General features: G+C 60.6%; 1 protein-coding gene across 6 annotated transcripts; it reads left to right on the top strand.

The window, feature by feature from the left end:
• The first annotated feature begins 198 nt into the window (after positions 1–198).
• On the top strand, positions 199–18567 carry ZFTRAF1 (zinc finger TRAF-type containing 1). Of its 6 annotated transcripts, none has more exons than XM_054519317.2 (4): positions 417–1038; positions 12470–12708; positions 13361–13572; positions 15161–18567. In XM_054519317.2, the coding sequence occupies exons 1-4, from the start codon at positions 946–948 to the stop codon at positions 15550–15552; spliced, it is 936 nt and encodes a 311-aa protein (XP_054375292.1). In that variant the 5' UTR covers positions 417–945; the 3' UTR covers positions 15553–18567. The 6 variants fall into 6 exon arrangements, with proteins under 6 accessions (XP_063583041.1, XP_024107043.1, XP_054375291.1 ...); XM_054519315.2 differs by lacking the exon at positions 417–1038 and adding an exon at positions 2972–3017; XM_024251274.3 differs by lacking the exon at positions 417–1038 and adding an exon at positions 2980–3568.
• The last annotated feature ends 1480 nt before the right edge of the window (positions 18568–20047 follow it).

The following is a 20047-nucleotide window of genomic DNA, read 5'->3' as shown; positions in this document are numbered from 1 at the left end:
CGCCCCTCTCAGCCACGCCCAGACCCCCCTCACCGCATCCTCGCCCAGGCCCCGCCCCACCCAGACCCCCCCCCAGACCCGCCGCTCTGAGCCCCGCCTAAACCTTATCTCCCTCAGCCCCGCCCAGACCCCCCTCGCAGCCCCGCCCAGACCCCGCCCCTCGCAGCCCCGCCCCGGCCCTTCTCCCCTCATCACGCTCCTTCCTAACCACTATGCCCACGCACCCACCCAAACGGAGCGTTTTCTGGTCCCCGAGCTCCTCCCGACCCCACCCGCTCCTATGGCCTCCAACCGGCCCCCCCCAGGCCCCGCCCCCCGCCGCTCTAGCCCCGCCTGGCCGCTCTAGCCTCTGCTCCTCTCGCTGGTGGAGGTTCCTGACCGCGCTCGCTCCCGCAACTGGAGGCAAGGCAGAGGAGGCAGGGCCGACGGCAGTGGGCGGTGCGCTGGGCAGGCTCGGGCCTCCCGCTCGCCGCTGCGTTGGGACCGCGCAGCCCGGTAACTGCGCACGGCTGGCCTCCCGGAGTCCTGCGCCGTCGCTCCTCCTGGACCCAGGTTCCCAGGACAGCGCCTCCCGGAGCGCAGGGAGCAGGCCGAGGCCGCCGCGTGGGCCTGCAGCGCCCCGCCGCTCTCTCTTCCCCAGGCCCGCACTCCCACTTGGGCTCCAGGGCCCCAGGGCTCACGTTCCCCCAGCCTAGACCTTGAGTCGTTTTCCCCCGTTTCCCGGCTGAATTAGGTTCTTCTTCTCCACAGGTGTGTGCAGTGGCCTCAGGGATCCGGAAAGTCTAGGACTGAACCTCTCCTAACATCCAGTAATGGGGACCTGGAACCTGGGTGTACTAGAGTGCCGTGCTTAGGGCTCCAGGTCGCTGGCTTCTGCGCTTTCTTCCTCTCCAAAGTTGAATATCTCCTATCTGTGTCCTCATACTTACTACCGCCTGAGGTGCCATGGCCCCCAAGCCGGGGGCCGAGTGGAGCACAGCCCTGTCTCATCTGGTTCTGGGAGTGGTGTCTCTGCACGCAGCCGTGAGCACAGCCGAGGTGAGTACACTGGGGCTGAGCAGGGGCGCATCCCCATACCTCCCAAACCCCAAGGACCTAGTTTCCTGAATTAGGGAGAGGTTGGTGGGAAGTGCATCTAAGACCAGGTCTCTATGGAAGCCCCAAACCCTTTCCTGTTTAAAAGGGTGGCCCCGGCCTCTTTTTCCCACATGTTCTCCCTTCCCTGTGTTGACAGGCAAGTCGAGGGGCTGCTGCTGGCTTCCTGCTCCAGGTCTTGGCTGCCACCACCATGCTGGCCCCAGGGCTGAGCACACATGAAGACTGTCTTGCTGGAGCCTGGGTGGCCACTGTCATCGGCCTTCCCCTTCTGGCCTTCGATTTCCACTGGGTGAATGGGGACCGCTCCTCTGCCAACCTGCTCCTGGGAGGAGGCATGGTGCTGGCAGTGGCTGGCGGCCACCTCGGCCCTGAGGGCCGCTCTGTGGCTGGTCAGGCAATGCTGTTGGTGGTCGCAGTGACCATCCTCATTGTAGCTGTCTTCACAGCCAACACTTATGGGATGTGGGGGGGGGCGATGCTGGGTGTGGCAGGCCTCCTGAGCCGGCTGGAGGAGGACAGACTGCTGCTGCTACCGAAGGAGGATGTCTGTCGCTGGGCCCTGGCTGCAGGCAGCTGGGCTTACTGCCGGGCCCTGCATACACAGCGCCTCCAGTGGGAGTGACAGTTGGATACAGCAAGGCAGGGTTTCTGCCTTGCCGAACATTTTCCCTCCCCCCTGTCTACTCCTGGCGCCTTCTCCCCTAGGGGTAGACTCTCCTGCCTACTGAAGTGTGCTTGCTGCACATTGACTGGTCAGGGGCAGAGTCTGGGTGCTGTCCTTTGGCCACGTGTGGGGACTTGTCTAGACCAGAATGAAAGGGACAGGGTCCCAGACACGTTTGGGGGGCCTGATTCTGGGCTGGACATGGTTGTGGATCCAGAGAAGAGGCCTAGTCTCCAATAAATCTTAGGAATTTTGCAGGAATATGGAATCTGCCCATTTTTGAGAGGGATTGAGGGATCCTTCAGTGAGCTTCCTAAGGCCCCTCAGGACAGTAGCCAGTTACCCTGATAGGGTATGTGCTGGAACTAGGATGGGGCCTCATGCAGCCGGGCCTCCTTTTGACTATTGTCAGGAAGACCCCGGGGCTGAGAAGACATAGCTCTGGGCCCTTACTCTTCTGGGACATGGTGGAGTTCCAGATATCGTGGCCTGGCTTGGCAGGTGGCCCTCTGGGGCAGTGACCTTCAAGAACTGACGAGTAGGGTGGAGGCAGGGGAGCGCTGTACCATAGCCATTTCGAGAAACGCACATCCTTCCCAGAGCTGATGCGACCTCCTGTGTACCTTCGGCCTGTAGAAGCCAGCCCTATTCCCTAAGACCTTCGTTTTCCTCAGTGGACCCCTTCAGCCTCCAACCCCAGGGTTAGGAGGGGGGGTTCAGACGAGCAGAGGATTAGATTCCGGTGGGTTAGGGGTCTGGAGTCCCCTCTCCTGGAAGTCTCTCCGCTTGCTCCTGTGGAGACCTAAGGGGTCCCGCACCCGACAGAGAGGGGTGGCCGGCGGGGTTTTTCACCTGTGTCCTTCCCCTCCGGGGAACCGGGCGAGAGCCCCTAACACACAAGCCTGAGTCTTGGGGGACAAAGACCCAGGTACACCCCGCCGTAGGGGTCGGCGGCCGCTACTGGCTCGTGGAGCGTGGGTGCCGCGCCGGTGCCGCGGCTCGCGTAGGCCTCCCTGCCCCCAGGTGCGAGTCCCTCAGCGACTCTCGCAGGCCCCGCCCCCTCCCCGCCCACATTCTGCAGGGGCGGGCCTTCGGGGCCTCGCTCTCCCATTGGTTCTAGTCCCTGCGCCTTCTTGCCCCAAGCGGCGCTCCCATTGGCCCCGCGCGGGGCTCACGTGACGGGGAAGACGAGGGGGTGGTGGCGGCGGGGCGGGGGGAAGCGCACAGCGAAAACAAAGATGGCGGCCGTGCCGGGGTCGGTGGCCGCGGCGGCTGTGGGGCGACGCGCGGGCCGGGCCCACTGAGGCGGCGGCGCAGGGAGCGGGGCTGCGGGGTCGCGGCGGCGGCGCAGGGAGAGAGGCGGGAGCGCGCGGCGCCCCTAACTTCTAGTCGCGGGAGCGCGCCGGCATCCGCCCGCCGGGCCGGCCGGCCGCTATGTCCGGCGCCGAGGAGGCCGGCGGGGGCGGCCCGGCCGCGGGGCCCGCGGGCTCCGTGCCTGCCGGGGTCGGGGTCGGGGTCGGAGCCGGGCCCGGGGCGGTCGCCGGGCAGGCGGCGGTGGCGGCTCTGGGCGAGGCGGCGGGGCCTGGGATCCCGGACGAGGCGGGCTTGGCGGGCGCCCGGCAGCTACAGCTGCAGGAGGCGGCCGGCGACCCCGACGCGCCGCCCAAGAAGCGGCTGCGGGCAGCCGAGGCGGCCGAGGCGGCGGCGGCGGCGGCGGCGGCCGGCAGCGGGAAACTGGAGGAGCGGCTCTACTCGGTGCTGTGCTGCACCGTGTGCCTGGACCTGCCCAAGGCCTCCGTGTACCAGGTAGGGCCGCCGGCCGACCCCGACCCGGCCCAGCCCGGGGCTGCAGCCCCCGCCGCGGGGCCCCAGGATCCGCGTCTCCTCGGAGGCCAGGCCTGCGGGGCCCGGCGGCCGGGAACCCTCTCCGGCCCTTACAGCCACTTTCTCGCCCAGCGGGGCTCCAGCGCCTGCTCCGAAGTTCCTCTCGGGGCTTTATTTTCCGCTCGGGACCCCCCTTTTTTGTTTTCTGATCCACGTTACTTCCCGATCTGAATCGCTTGTCTTCTGCTTACGTCTCGTTTCTCTTTTCTAGACTTCCCCACGGTTCCCTCAACATCCCCAACCCACACCCTCAAACTGATCCTTAGCCCACAACTGCTTCCCGCAGCCCACCCAGTCCCAAGCTCCCTGGGCTCAGAGTTCTGTGCTCGAGAGCTCTTTCCCCATTCTTCTGGCAGCCACACCCCCGAGTTTGTCCCTCCAGTCCTGAACATCCTATGGACACCTCCTTTTCTACTCTCCTGGGTGGAAGAATCTTTTCACTTGGTCCATTTCCACTTCATCCTGAAGAACAGTAAGGAGAGGGGATTGCTGCTTGTCGGGATGAACCATTTGCAACAAGCCCCACAGTTTGGGTACCTTCTTCAGTCCCAGCCAAACCCCACATCCAACTGGACCTGCCATGCCCCACGCTAGGCTCCTGCCCACCTCACCCCGGCCAGGCCAGGCTTCCTAGGCAGCCAGTGCTCCAGGAGCCGGCCCACCCCTCCTCACCCATCTTCACATCCGCATGGCAGTGGGACTCATCCCTTAAGCAGCCTAGGGCTGTTAGAGAGGGTACCTGGCCCAGGTGGGTTTGACATGCCCTTTCCCAGGTAGCAGCAGGGACAAACTGGTTGTCACCCAGAGGCAGAGTACAGTGTCCCCACCTTCCTTGTGTCTTTCCCTCCCTTTTAACTCCCCAGTCCCTGTGAGAAATGAAGCAGGTTCCCTGTCAGCTTTCTTTACACTTACAGGAGCTGAAAGTAGCTAATGGAGCCTTGTTTCCCTGCTTGTGTTTGAACTGGGGGCCTGGATGAGGAGCTACTTTTGTAACAGGTGGTGTAGGGCTAGTCTAGGTTGCCATTTCCCCAAACTCTGAATCTCCAAGTCCTTCTTGCTGTGGCATGACCTTGTTGGGAGGACTCCAGTGTGCCTGGGTGGGGAGAGGGCACTGGCTCTTACCCACCCTCCTGGGTGTCAGGCACCAGGGCCAGCTAGGGGAGCACTTTTCAGAGCCGCTGGCTCCCAGAGTTAGCAGTTACTCCTTGGCTTTGGTAGTGCCTCAGCTTCCAAGATGTGCCCACTCTCCAGCTCCTTTTTCCTGGCTCACAACCTTCGATCCTCCCAGGCGGAAGAACTCTCCTTTTTTTTGAGACGGAGTCTCACTCTGTCACCCAGGCTGGAGTGAAGTGGCACAATCTCTGCTCGCTGCAATCTCCACTTCCTGGGTTCAAGCAATTCTCCCTACTTCAGCCTCCCAAGTAGCTGGGATTACAGGCACCTGCCACCATGCCCGGCTGTTTTTGTATTTTTTAGTAGAGACAGGGTTTCGCCATGTTGGCCAGGCTGGTCTCGAACTCCTGACATTGGGTAGTCCACCTGCCTCAGCCTCCCAAAGTGCTGAGATTACAGGCATGAGCCACTGCGTGCGGCCAGAACTCTTTTTCTTGGATATCAAGGGAGACTCCAACAAGCCAAGCCAATGGTGCGAGGCCACGGGGGAACAGGCAAGTCTCCTTGTCTCCCCATTGGTGGGTGGGCTGGAGCTGGAGCTGGACCTGGTGGTGATGGGCCACATGGTACTTGTCCCTGGTGCACTGCATCCCCCATCTAGACTGGCCCAGCACAGAGTGATGGCTCTGCTTCTGACCGGAGCTCCTGGTGACCAGGTCTCTGAGCCTGGCTGGTTCAAACCGGCCTGCACTGTGCAGAGTGGAATTCTGCTCTGGGCGGCCAGAGGCAGGGAGCTGAACAGGTGTAATGGAGACCGAAGGCGCTGGGGCTGCCCTGGCTGGTGGCCCTCCCTGGCCTGGGGGCTCTGCTCAGTGACTTCCCTGGGAACAGAGCAGCTGAGCGAGGAGTGCTGTGGGCACAGGCCTCCCTGAATGCTGCGAGAACACCTCCGGGGGGGTGGCTCTCTGCTGTAAGTGGTGCCCCTGGAAGGGCAACACAGACCTGGAGACCTGGGCTCTGGCCTGCTCTGCTCCCTGGAGAATCTGGGCACAGATGGTGTGGGCCCCCACATGCTGCCTTCTGCGTGTCCCTGGTTGGGCCCATGCTGGCCGTCACCCCAGCTTGGGTTCAGTCTACCATATTCTACTAGCTTTCCTTGGTAACCATGTTGATTGGCTGTCTCGAGGCAGCCAGTGTCAGGAATGCAGCAGGTTCCACTCTCTGTTCCTGCTAGAACGCTTTTCCTGACCCCAGCAGAACACATGGCTCAGGGTGGGCACCAGCCAAGCTGGGGGCTGACTCAGACAGTCCCCGACTCTGGTGAGGAGAAGAGGGGAGTGGCCATGCTGAGCCTTGTGTGTTGTCCCTGGCACTGGGGCTGTGGGGGACAACTCCATGGGCCTCTGGAGTTGGCTGGGTCCTCAGTAACTCGAGAGCTTGTCATCCAGATACCAGATGCCACCAGTGCTGGCAGGGAAGCCTCAGGTGGTGCCCCAGGTCTGAGCCCTTGGGCTTGCAGGGCCAGCTGACCCATGGGCCTGTGCCCATACGATGATGCCTCGCAGGCTGGGAAACCTGCTTGGGTGTCAGACTGAGGCCCTCATGCAAAAGGTTTCCGCCACCACCGAGTCCTGCGTCACGTCAGGTTGCGGCCGCATCCAGTACAGCAAGACTCAAGCTTTGATGCTCTCTGTGTGGGTGTTAGATGTGTCCTGGGGGACTGGCCTGACAAGGTGTGCAGCCACCTTCTGGAGTCTCAGGTGGGTGGCAGGAGGGCTGGTGGGGCAGCAGGGACACCTATGCAGGAGTTTCTGGCCTGTCCAGGTCGAGCAGGTGGTCAGGTCGCTCCTGCCGGCTCCCTGCTCTGTGGCCCAAGGGCAGGTGTGGCCTGTTGGCACCTCTGCTCATGGGGCACCTCCTCTGGGAAGACACAGCCTCAGTGGTGCCTGGGACGTTGCAGCCGCAGCCTCATCCCTGACTTCTCTCCCTCCGTTTTGGCCCTTCAGACGAGGCCCAGTGTGATCCTGAATAAGACAGACCTGGCCCTGACCCTTCCTGCTGATGTCAGCTGAGGCTCTGGGCCTTGGTGCTAGCACCTGGAGGAAGGGACTGCGCATTGTTCCCACCCCTCATGGGGCATTCTTAAGGCAAAAACAAGCTCGCTCGGGTGTAAGGGCCGGGCAGGGGCCTCTCACAGATGTGGTCCAGCTGCTCCCTCTAACTCGGCCCTGCACAGTGCCCCACCACTCCCGTGCCCTCCTGCCTGAGGTGTCCTCTCCCTGCCCCTGCCCACCTCTTGGGCCCTGCAGAGGCAGCGCCCCCACTTTGAGACTTTGTTCTCTCCTTGCTACAAGGATCCCCTCCTGCCCCATCTGACCAGGGTGTGTCCACTCTGTTCTGTGGGTGGGTTGGTGTGTGCCGCTGCCCTCCCGCCTGTAGCGCCCGTGTCTCTATGCCACATGTTGACAGTCCATTGATAACAACCCAGGAAGCAGAGATGGCTCCTCTTTGCCCAAGCCCCACACCCCCAACCAGCCCAACAGTGCACAGTCCTGTGGGGGTGGAGTCACCATCCACATGTCCAAGGAGCTTCAGGCCCCTCTTCCCCAGTCTCCTGGGCAGCAGTGCAGGACTGCAGCTGACTCACTCTTTGAGGTGAGGGAAGTGGCAGAAAACATCTTTGTAAATACGTCTGCTTAGGTATCTAAAACACAGGAGCAAAGAAGATGTTCTGGAATCTCTGGTTAGTTGGAATTTTTGCTTTCTGTGGTGGTTATCATTTGAGTTACTTTTAGATCTAAGCAGCCTTGTTCTGAATGTGAGCCCAATTCTGGGGATTGATTGGCCCCCGTTTGAGGTCTGACAGCAGTAGCAGGGTGAGGGACTTCAAATCCAGCCTGGGTGGAGGGTTCGAGTCCTGGCTTCATGCTTAACAGCTGTGTGGCCTTGGACAACATGCCAGTCCCTCTCAGACCCATGTTTGATCCGGGAGGCTAGGGCCTGAGCATGCGGGGTGTGTGGGGTGTGCCCTGAAGCACCATTGGCCCTGGTGAGGCCTTGCCTGCATGCGGATGGCAGAGGAAGGGGGACCTCCAACTGGCTGAGCAGCGCTTTTGGGGTTTCTGCCACAGGGAAGCCCTTTGGCTGCGTTTTGGCTCTGACGACCTCTGTCAAGGGCCTGTGGGTCCCTGACCCCTGGGTGAGCAAGGGCACTGCTCCCATGGGCCTGGGCACTGTGCCATCCTTCAGTGGGAAACAGGAGGTCCCCAGGGTCTGAGAGAACCATGCAGTCCAGGCTTGAAAGGGGTCCTACAAGGCCAGCTGACCATAGGGACCTTGGGACCACCAGGAAATCATGGGGGCCCTCGGCCAGGGGATGGAGTCAGGGCTCCTTTGGCCTGTTCAGCCCATCCAGCTCCCCTTTAACCCCAGGGAAGAAGTAGCTCAAGTGGAGACCCTGGGTCTGCATGGGGGTCACGTGAGCTGCCTGTAGCCAGCAGGGGGGAGGGCTGGGTGCTGTCCTGAGGATGCAGGTGCAAATGTCCATTTCTGGGCCACCTGTGTGTATCAGCATCTGCAGAGGGGCCTGGGGTCTGGCTTCTGGGGTTGGCACCCCCAGGGGCTCTGCCATGGCTGCACAAGGTGGTGATATTTCCTCTGTGCCTGCTGGGTGTGGGGCAGTGCCACCCTGTCCCATCCCACCTCATCAGCACAGAATGAAGCTGGTCCTATACTCATCATCTGTGCACATGAGGAAACTGAGGCCCCAAGAGGGGAGCCCAAGGTCATATTACTGGGGACCTGTGGGCTGGGGTCTGAGCCCAGCACTGTGGCTTCAAGCCCACATCTGCCCTAGGAGGGCCCAGGAGGCCCTGTGATATCAATACCCTGTGATGACAGTCCCCTGTGATGTCATTCCCCCGTGGTGGCATTCCCCCGCAATGTTATCCCCCGTGACATCATTCCCCTGTGATGTCATCCATGTGACGTCATTCCTGTGCTGTCACCACCTGATGTCATCCCCTGTGGTATCACCTCTGTGATGTCAATACCCCTTTTAATGTCATCCCCATGATGTCATTCCCCCCGTGATGCCATCCCCCCATGATGTTAGTCCCCCATGATGCCATCCCCCCATGATGTTAGCCCCCCGTGATGTCAATTTCCCATGATGTCATCCCCGTAATGTTATCCCCCATGATGTCATTCCCCCATGATGCCAGTGTGATGTCATTCTGTGATGTCACCCCCATGATGCCATTCCCCTGCAATGTCATGCCCCTGTGATGTCATCCCCCCATGTGATGTCAGTATCCCATGATGTCACCCCTGTGATGTCATGCATGTGATGTCATCCCGTGATATCATTCCCATGATGTCTCCCCCATGATGTCATTCCCCATGTGATGTCACCCGTTATGTCATTCATGTGACATCATCCCATGATATCATTCCCGTGATGTCTCCCCTATGATGTCATTCCCCATGTGATGTCAATCTCCCACGATGTCACTCCTCTGACATCATCCTCTGTGATGTCTCGCCCATGATGTCATCCCCCATGGCGTCATCCTTGGTTGTGGGGGGTTGTGGGATCCCCTCCTCTCCCCTCCCGTGGGGTCTTCCTGGCTGGTGGGGAGAGGTGGCCTGGCCTGGGTGCTGCAGCAGCTGCTCTGGAAGGTGCCTGGGTTCTTGGGGGCCTTGGCCCATGCCATCCCCTGGACTGTGTGGAGCCGTCCAGGGCCCAGCTTCTGTTGGGGGGTGGGCACAAGTCAGAATCAAGTGCATCTGGTCAGATGCTGCCAGGGCCAAGGATGCAGCTGCCTGTGGCCTGGCCTTGGTGTGGAGCCAGAGTCTTGCTCAGGGACTGAGGGGACCCAGATGGTGGGGAAGGCTCCGGAGCATGTGACCGGTGACCATCCTGCTGTGGACAGACCTCCTGGGCTGAGTGTTGGTCGGGCCCGGGCCATGCACCTAGACGATGTCCTTTGACCAATGGGGAGGGTCTGGGGCTGGGTGTGGCTGTGTCCCTTGGCTGCTGGGCCAGTGTGGTCCAGGGCACTCTAGGGACTCCCTGTGTTCTGACTTGAGTGGAGCTCTTCAGACTGAAGGGGCAGTGGCCCTGTGTCTCCTCGGAGCTTGCAGGTCCTCTCGGAGGCCCAGAGGGAGCCAGAGGAGGGCAGAGTCACTGCTACCTCCTCATGGTATGGAATTGACTGAGCCCATGCTGGGGTCTGGAGGCCCCAAAGGAATGAGGCCTGTGGCCAGGGGCCGGCCCAGGAGCTGGGGTGGCTTTCAGGGGAGAGGCTGGCAGTGCTGGGAGGTAAGTGGTGATGTGCTCGGCAGCCTCAGTGCTCCCTTAGGAGGGTCTAAGATCCCACCTCGAACCTTTCTGGGCTATCCAGAGCCACGAAGAGGGGCCAGGTGGCCTTGGTGTGTGGGATTAGGTGCTCCAGCCCTGCCTGGAAGTCCCTTGGGGGCTGGGCCACAGCCAAGAAGAGTACTGTTGTGCCTGTGCTAAGGCCACTGTACGTGCAGAGCTGGACCCAGAACCTTGTCCAAGGTCCCCGGGCAGTCTCACCAGGAGGTGTCTAGAGCTGGCCACATGGAGTGGCACGCCTCCAGGGTGGGGGACTGTGAGAAGACAGTGGTGTGGGCCCTTGGTCTGTGCCTCCCATGGGACGGCTGCTTCAATAGCATCTGTGCCCACTCCTGCCCATAGTCCACCCACCGCTGACCCCTGGACTTGGCTGGCAGATTTTCACACCTTCTCCTGGGGGCAGGCCTCAGCTTGTCCCCACCCCAGTCAGAGCCAGCCTCACTCCCTGCCTCAGGCAGCTGTGTATGTTTTAATTTTAATTTATTTACATATTAATGAGACAGAGTCTCACTCTGTCTCCCAGGCTGGAGTGCAGTGGCACCATTTTGGCTCACTGCAACCTCCACCTCCTGGGTTCAAGCCATTCTCCTGCCTCAGCCTTCCGAGAAGCTGAGATTACAGGCGCTCGCCACCATTCCTGGCTAATTTTTGTATTTTTAGTAGAGACGAGGTTTCACCATGTTGGCCAGGCTGGTCTTGAACTCCTAACCTCAGGTGACCTGCCTGCCTCTGCCTTCCAAAGTGCTGGGATTACAGGCATGAGCCACCACCTATAATTTTAATTTTTAACAAAACTGAGAACTTGAGGATTGAATTCAGGTAACGGGTGGTCATGTGGACGTGGATTCCATGAAAAAGGGCTTTGTCCTCACTGTCGGTTCTCCACACGTAGGTCCTTTGACTCAGCAGACCTTAGGCCTAGTCCACAGGTGCTGAGTGAACAGCCCCAGCATCTGACAGCTCCTTAGCTTGGGGTGCACAGGCCGCTGAAGCAGTAGGATGGCAGCTCAGGCTTCCCAGGGCCCCACGTGTGCAGGGGTGGCCTCCCAGCACCACCAGGCAGGGCCCTGTGAGTGTCCCCTACCTGACACACACCTTGTAGAGAGGCTGGGCCTGGGCAGGCCCCTCTGCTGCACCACATCCCATTCTCAAGAGGGTCCCGGGTCCCAAAGGAAGCCTGTAGCCCAGTGGCTTTCTGGAGGTTTGCATGGCTGGCAAGCCTGGGCCAGCTACTGGAGAGGCATCAGGACAGGAGCAACTCTGCTGACTGCTCCCCTCAGCGAGCTCTAAGAGTCTTTAGGTGGGAGGCACATCACATCCCTGTCACTCCTGGCTGGCCCTGGAATGCCTCAGCCCGCACACCCCACTCCAGCCAGGGCTGTGGGAACTGTGTCTGCTCAGGTGCAAAAGGCTTTGTTTGCTCTTGGACTTCTTGGTTCTGACCTGGGCTTCCCGCCTCCTACGCTATGAGCCCACACAGGCTGGGACCGCAGCTTGCCATATGTCTCTCAGTGGCACCAAGTGGACGCTCGAGGCTTATGTTGAGGGAGTGAGAGCCAGGATGGGCCACTGGGCGTGCTGGGAGCCTACACAGGCAGGGAGCCCAGCAGGAGGTTCCCTGCTCCTGCCAGTCCTGGTTACCCCAGCAGGCTCGGGAGCCACTCACAGCCCCCACTTCCACTCCCCAGGCACTCCCCGTGTGCCTACCTGCCCTTGTCCTGGGCCAGCTTGGCTCCTACCTCCCAGCTCTGAGGAGGCCTCTGCAGGTAGCTGACCTCCCTGGACAAGGGGGCAGCTGCCTTCTCTCACCTGGGCTCCCTGGGGAGGGCTGGAATAGAAGGGCCAGGCTGGGCTCACTGTGAGCCAGGTCCTCTCAACCCAGGATGAATGGCCTTTCTGAAGGCCCAGAGAGCATGCCTGCCCCAGTGTGGGAGCTGCGTCTGCTCCCCACCTGACAGTGTTGGCCAAGAGCCCAGCGTTCCTGGAGGGCTCCCAAACTCTGGACCGGTCCCTAAGGGAAAAGCCTGACTCTAAGCCCCAGGTGGCTGAACCCATCACTGCCAGGGCGAGCTGTCACCTCTGTGAGCTGATGAGGCCCTGCTTTTAGGACCTCTAATCTCTGCAAGAACCCAAGCTGGCTCTGCCTGTCTCTCCTGAGCAGCTCGCAGTGTTCACCACACTCCAGCACGACTCGGGACAGGCACGTGCGCCCCTCTATGCACCAGCTGGAGTCCCTCAGGACACCTGGCTGGAGCTGACGGGCATGGGCGGGTGTGTGCAAGCATGAGCCCGCAGGTCTGTGAGCTTCGTCTCCCTTTCCTTCTTCGCAGTGTACTAATGGTCACTTGATGTGCGCTGGCTGTTTTATCCACCTACTAGCAGATGCCCGGCTGAAGGAGGAGCAGGCCACGTGCCCCAATTGTCGTTGTGAGATCAGTAAGAGCCTCTGCTGCCGGAACCTGGCCGTGGAGAAAGCCGTGAGCGAGCTGCCTTCAGAGTGTGGCTTCTGCCTGCGCCAGTTTCCCCGCTCCCTCCTGGAGAGGCACCAGAAAGAGGAATGCCAGGACAGGTAACTGAGGGTCAGGGGCTTAGCCTCACAGGCAGGGCCCAGGACTGCTGGAAGCCCACCCTGGTGCAGCAGGGCCCTGTGCAGGGTGATCTGGCTGTCTCTGCTGCCTGAGCCTTGGGGACCACCTGTGTAGCCCAGTGACGGCCCTGAGGGAGGGTGCCTGCACAGGATGGGGACACGCGGGTTTTGTGCCTAGTTGTTATCCGGACATGAGCCTAGCCTCTTCCAGCGCTCTTTGTGGCTGTGGGAGAGCCCCTTGAAGGGCCCAGGACAGCGTGTCCAACGCAGGACCTCAGGGAGCTTGGTGTGAGGCTACACTGTCCATGGCTACCCATCCAGTGGAGGCAGCCACCAAGTCTCCTGCAGTGAGGCTGTGCAGGACCACCACTACCAAGCAGAGGAGAGAACCACGCCACGGTGTGGGGCACACAGGCTCAAGCCTGCACTCTTCCTTCCCCTCTCTCTCCCTTTTTCTGCCTGTCTCCTTCCTCTCCACATGCTGCCACTCTGACCTCATCCTGGGGGCTGGGCTCACAGTTAGTGGGTCCTGCAGGAAGGGGTTCTTAGCTGGATGGAAGCCACATGGGAGGACAGCTTGTGGCAGCCTCCTGTTCGGGGCTCAGGCTGTGAGTGATGTACCTGCCTCCCCCAGGGTAACCCAGTGCAAGTACAAACGCATCGGCTGCCCATGGCACGGCCCCTTCCACGAGCTGACGGTGCACGAGGCTGCGTGCGCCCACCCAACCAAGACAGGCAGCGAGCTGATGGAGATCCTGGATGGGATGGACCAGAGCCACCGCAAGGAGATGCAGCTGTACAACAGCATCTTCAGCCTGCTCAGCTTCGAGAAGATTGGCTACACAGGTGAGGCGCCCTGCCACCTGCTGCATGCCACACAGGTGTGGGCCTGGGGGTCTGGCAGCCAGGATCCTGGGGGTAGCAGGCTCTGGGCACTGGGCACTGACGGCTCCGGACGGCCGGGCTCTGGACAAGCTCCCGGTGGACAGGCGGACACCTCGGGCGAGAAGACAGGCCGGAGACTGAGCAGAAGGAGGGGCTGAGGCAGACCCCAGGTGCACACCTGCGTGGCTCTCACAGCAGCCCCGCCCACCTGTCCTCCCCACCCTGGCTTCATCACCCCTGCAAGGTGGCATCTCACTGTGGGGCTCCAGAGCCTCAAGACAGTCAGGGTCTAATCAGAAAGTGGGCCAGTCTCAGGGGGCCTGGGAGCTAGGGGCCTGCCCCTTGGACCCTGGGGCAAGAAGAGCGCCCGGCTGAGTGAGGTCCTGCCTGCAGGCAGTCACTGCCCCAGCCGTGGGCCTCTCAAGGCTGGCACGAAGCCGTTCAGGGACAGGGCTCCAGAACAAGCTGAGGGTGCCCGACTCAAACTGTAGAACCGGGAGTGGACACCCACAGACGCACAGGCTGGATGCGTGCACAGGCACACTGGATCTCGTGGCTCTCTGGGCCACTGCCACCGCCTTTGAACGTGTCGGGGAGCAGAAGCCAGGCCAGAGCCTGGCCCAGAGGACAGCGAGAAGCACCTGTTGATGCTGGGGCCACTGGAGGAAGCTCCATCCCTCTACTCTCAACCCACACCAGGCGGCCAGCTCAGAGCACCAGGCGTGGCACAAGCAGGGTGGTCGTGGGCAGCCAGTCCCGCCCTGCTGCCTGGACTGTGCCCAGCGGGATGTGGGCCCGAGCGGGCCAGAGAGGCCGAGGGCCTGGGGTCTCTGCAGCAGCCACAGCCCGTGGTGAGTAGCAGCCTTAGCTGTCCTGGAGATACCGGGGCCTCGTGGAGTCTAGGCAGGCTGGGGCACTGTGGCTGCGGCCGTGGCCAGGTGGGAAGCCCCATTCGTGCAGGAAAGACTGGCCACCTGGGAACCCATGCCTCCGCGGAGGGACTTGCCAGCCACAGGCTGTGGGCTGCCCAAGAGGACTGTGCAGACAGGGCTGCCTGCTGACTGGCAGCTCCGGATCAGGCCTGGTGCCTGCAGACCTGGTGCTCCCCTCGGGCAGGGCTGGGTGCCGCAGCCGCCTGCTGGCTTTTCTGGCAGCTCCTCTGTATCAGAACCAATAAAGTGCACTTGTTCTCGGAACCGCATCCTGTCTGTGTGTCTGCTTACCCCGCCCTGGGGGACACCCGGGGCTGGGGCGATGAGGGAGGCCAGCGTGGGTCGGGCACGCCTGGGGTGTGGCCTGACACGTGCAGCCTCTGGACTCTCCAGCTAATCCATGTTGATTCTGTTTGTAGTTGTTCCCCTCAAAGCTTGTGTGCACCTCCATTTGCCATAGTTGCGTTTGGCTTGCTTGTGACAAGCAGAGCTCGGTGTCCGGGTAAGTTGCCTTCCTCCCCGGCTGAGCCTGCCCTCGGCCTGGTCAGGGAAGGCGTTGCTGCCCGGCCCTGCCCACGCTAACAGCTGGCTCTTTCCGGCCCTGTCTGTCTCCACAGAGGTCCAGTTCCGGCCATACCGCACGGACGACTTCATCACGCGCCTGTACTATGAGACGCCCAGGTTCACGGTGCTGAACCAAACGTGGGTCCTGAAGGCTCGCGTCAACGACTCGGAGCGTAACCCCAACCTGTCCTGCAAGCGTACGCTCTCCTTCCAGCTCCTCCTCAAGAGCAAGGTCACAGCACCGCTGGAGTGCTCCTTCCTGCTGCTCAAGGGCCCCTACGACGACGTGAGGATTAGCCCCGTCATCTACCACTTTGTCTTCACCAACGAGAGCAACGAGACGGACTACGTGCCACTGCCCATCATTGACTCCGTGGAGTGCAACAAGCTGCTGGCCGCCAAGAACATCAACCTGCGGCTCTTCCTGTTCCAGATACAGAAGTAGGGCAGGGCCTCAGGACGCCCGAGGAGCCGACGGGCGGCATCCCAGCACCGCTGCCCTGTCCACCTGGCTGGCAGCTGCTTCACAGGACTATCTGATCACTTTAGCAAAGGAGGAGAACAAACGAAGCCAACACAGGGCAAGTCTGCATGCGTGCGCGACGGGGCCCCCGTCTCCGGCTCACCCCCCCACCCCTGCCTCCCCTCCTTCCGAGGGCCACCAGAGGCTGGGCTGACCCGAAGAGGAGACGGTGCACCAGGCGCCCCGAGGCTCAGAGACGGTGGCAGCAAGGAGGCCGAGGGGCACAGCGACCCTGCCCCAGCCCTTCTGTGCGGTCAGGCGGCGGTGCTGCTCCATCCCTGCGGGTTCCGGCCGGGCGCGGGGGCCTTGCTGACGTCAGATGGGATATCCGAATATCTGATAGCAATTAAAAGGCAGCCTTGTTTCGTACTTTCTGTTTTGTTCGAGGGGAAGGCATGGCTGTGAATGGACAGCGTGGGAGCTTTGGTTTGGCCTGGGGGTCAGAGCCTGCCCCGTCCCCATCTCTGTTCCCGCACACGTCCCCTGAGGAAAGACTCAGAGACACTGCCTCCCCCTACACTCTGTCAAGGGGTCTTGAGACTGAGGCTTGGGCAGGGAGATCCAGGTAGGGTCGGGGCTGCCCTGGCCAACCGGCCGCTTCCAGGGAGACAGGACTCAGCCACCAGGGCTCAGCAGACATTTTCGGAAAGCAGGGTGAAATTGTCTCTTCCCAGGAAAAAGATTAAACTCCTTGCAGGTTCTTCGATAAGTTACACAATTTTAGTGAGAAAGAGTCTATTTACTGTAGATTCAGCCTTGAGTGCCCAGCATCCCCAGGCTGTGTGGAAAGCTTGGGTCAGTGCTTGGGTGCCTGGCTGGGTGAGAGTCTGAGGGGTGTCCCCCATGCTGCTCTCGGGGTCCTGCTGCTGGCCCTGCATTCAGGGCTTGCTGCAGAGGTCAGAGGTTGAGCAGCCCAGTTCTCACCTGGAGGAGGCGGGCCCTTCCCATCCTCACTCTGGCCGCCCCGTGATGTGCCCTGTGGTGGCTGAGCAGGGCTGGCCTAACAGGATGGGAAGAAACCCTGCCTGGAGGGGTAAGCCCTGGTCCTTTCTTCTCCTGGGACTCTCAGGGCTACTGGGAAGGATACAGCTTGACTCCCCCACCTTTGCTTAGAGGATGTGGCTCTTCCGTGATAGCTTTTTGTTGCTTCAATACCAAAGAACTGGTTTCCTCTGCTCCAGTCAGGTGCATTAACGTGCCTCACAGCAGCCCCACCCGCCCCACCTGGCTGCTGGGGCCTGGCTCGCATTGTCCTGTGCTTTCCTGGTCACGGGTCGAGGGCTGAGAAATGGAGAGGAACTGGGGGCAGCATGCAAGTGCCATCATCTGGGCAGCTGACCATGGCACAGCCCAGCATGACCCTCCCAGTCAGCTCTTCCCTCCCAGGCCGCTGCACTGCCCCTCACAGGCTAAAACTTTCTGGGGCTGTTTCTGAGAATCCTGTGGGTTTCTACTCCCAGGCCAGGGCGTGTGGCCTGCTGGGAGTGCCTCGCTGCTGGAGCCTTATCTCCTGCAAAGCTGATGTGGCCTGGCCACCAAGGGCATGGGAAGGCCCCATGTTTGTTTTTCTGCTAACCACAAAGAAAGACCCCACCCAGCCCCCAGCACATCCTTGGGAGCAGCTGCCGCTGACTCTGGCACCACCAGGGTGAACTCGGGCACCTCAGGGCTGCGCTTTGGGGCTGCCCTCCCACATGCTCCACCCGCAGGCACAGAGGGGTGGGCTATGGCTCTGCATCTCTTTGGAAGCCCGACGCCCTCTAGCGTAGTGTTTCTGGGTCCAGGGTGATGGTGTGGGGGCACGGGTAGGGCAGGCTTGCCCTGTCACCTGTTTGGTTGCGTGTGTGAGAGACTGACTTAACAGAAGGACAGGCCCCAGCATGTCTCTGGGGTGGGGAAGGTGGGAGGCTTGTTCTTCATGGGGACAGCCAGGCTGGGACGCCAGGGGCCTGGAGGCAGCACATCTCTGCAGGTTGGCGGGCCACATGGAGAAAGGAGACCCGGGGCTGGTTGAGCTGCAGCCAGCCCTGTGGGAGTTCAGGATGGGAGGGGCCGGCCTGAGGGCAAGGGCAGTGTCTACACAAGGCCCTTCAAGATGTGGGATGTGGGTGCCTCAAGTCTGCAAGTGCGGCCCAGTGTACTCAGCAGGTATCTGCCCTGTGACCATGACATGCAGCAGCTGAGCCTTACGGCCTGGGGGAGCCAGGTGCCTGGGAGGACCACAGTGTGTCCTCGGCCACCGGGGACTGGAGCACAGGCTTCCCGTGGCATTGTCAACGTGGGCCACACATGACGGGGCCGCCAAACACACGGCTTGTGTCCAAGACCCTGAGACATCTTGGCGTCCCGACCTGCTCCTTTGTCTTCTCTGAGGATGGGGGCGTGGGGGTCCAGACTCCACAGATGTGGGGGGCATAGCCTAAGCCAGGCCCCACCCTTCTCCTTCCCTTGTCTCACCCCCACCCCCTGGTGAGCACCACATTCCCTCATTTACAAAAATAATAAAAATAGGCCAGGCATGGTGGGTCACGCCTATTATCCCAGCACTTTGGGAGGCCGAGGCGGGCAGATCACCTGAGGTTAGGAGTTTGAGACCAGCCTGACCAACATGGTGAAACCCCGTCTCTACTAAAAATACAAAAATTAGCTGGGCGTGGTGGCGCGCGCCTGTAATCCCAGCTACTCAGGAGGCTGGGGCAGGAGAATCACTTGAACCCGGGAGGCAGAGGTTTCAGTGAGCTGAGATTGCGCCACTGCACTCCATCCTGGGTGACGAAGTGAGATTCCGTCTCAAAAAAATAATAATTTTTTAAAGAGCAGAGCAAGAAGTGTTTTTACCATTGTTGGAAATGACTTATGTGTCACTTTTGTGGTCCGCGTTCTCTTTGGATATTTTCTGTATGTAACAACTGTAGTTTAAAAAAATATTCCAACCCATGTTTTGTCTGTGTTTCCTTACCAGAAGACACACACGGCTGGGCCTTCTGGGCTCTGTTGGCCTCCCCTGCTGCCCCCAGCCTGTGGCAATCTGCACCAGGCCTGCAGCCCTGCATGGCACTGCCTGACGTGTGTACCTTGTCTGGTTACTGGGGAAATAGGCATAGAGAAATTGGGTTGTCAGCCGGGCATGGTGGCTCACACCTGTGATCCCAGCACTTTGGGAGGCTGAGACGGGTGGATCACCTGAGGTCGGGAGTTCGAGACCAGCCTGACCAACATGGTGAAACCCCGTCTCTACAAAAATACAAAAATTAGCTGGGCGTGGTGGGGGGCATCTGTAATTCCAGCTATTCAGCAGGCTGAAGCAAGGAGAATTGCCTGAACCCAGGAGGCAGAGGTTGCAGCGAGCTGAGGTTGTGCCATTGCACTCCAGCCTGGGTGACAGAGTGAGACTCCATCTCAAAAAAAAAAATTAGCTGGGCGTGGTGGTGGGCATCTGTAATCCCAGCTACTCAAGAGGCTGAGGCAGGAGAATCACTTGAACCTGAGAGAAGGAGGTTGCAGTAAGCCGGGATCACGCCATTGTACCCCAGCCCGGGCAACAAGAACAAAATTCTGTCTCAGAAAAAAAAAAAAAAGAGAGAAATTGGGTTGTCTCTGAAGGGGAATTCGGCTTCCAGGAGCCGGGCTGTCCTGTGGACTCTGGGGCTGGAGGGGATACTTAATCATTGTCCAGGTAGCTCAGGGAGCCCGTCTGGTGTCCAAGCCACCCTGTCCTCAGCTGTTCATCTGAGTCCTCTGATTCTGAATCTCACTCCCCACTGCCTCCCTCAAGCCTCACTGTGCCCCTCGCACACCTCACCAGCTTGCCCTCCAAGTAGTTGCTTTGGCTCAGAGCCATGCTTTGGATGGGCAAGGGGTTGGCAGTGCAGACCTCCACAACATGTCCTCACACCCAGGCCTGCCTGGATTTCCTGCCTCCTGCAGCTTGTGATTGCACAGGTGTGCAGGCTTGGCCTGCAGCCTTGGAGGCACCGAGGCCCAAATCTGCCCAGTCCAGGGCCACGCCAGGAGGCCAGCACTCTGCTGTCAGCCTGAGGAGGGCCCCAGCAGCCTTTACTGGACCCAGGGACCTGTCAGTGCATCACGCCACTCTCTCCCCAACAGACCTCTCTGGCTGAGTTTTGCCCAATGACTTGCTGTAATCACGATGGAAATTAACTCATCTATCTTCCACTCCTTCTGAGGCTCCTCAGTTGGACTCTGCACCCAGCCTCCTCTGGGGCCTCTGGGAAACCAGCCACCACACCTGAGTGCGCTGCTGGGTATGCTGTGTAGCCGGGAGTCAAGAAACCCAAGGCATGGCAGGTGTTTGGTCCTCAAGGTAATGGGCGACAGCAAGGGTATTTTAGAGGCCTGGGTGCCCCATGTCACAGGATTCTAGACATAATTTTGCAGTCGTTTTCTTTTTTTTTCT

The sequence above is a fragment of the Pongo abelii genome, chromosome 7, assembly GCF_028885655.2.
Source record: "Pongo abelii isolate AG06213 chromosome 7, NHGRI_mPonAbe1-v2.0_pri, whole genome shotgun sequence".
Lineage (NCBI taxonomy): Eukaryota > Metazoa > Chordata > Mammalia > Primates > Hominidae > Pongo > Pongo abelii.
The sequence above is the reverse complement of the archived record's forward strand: the minus strand, read 5'-3'. Positions and strand labels throughout refer to the sequence as shown.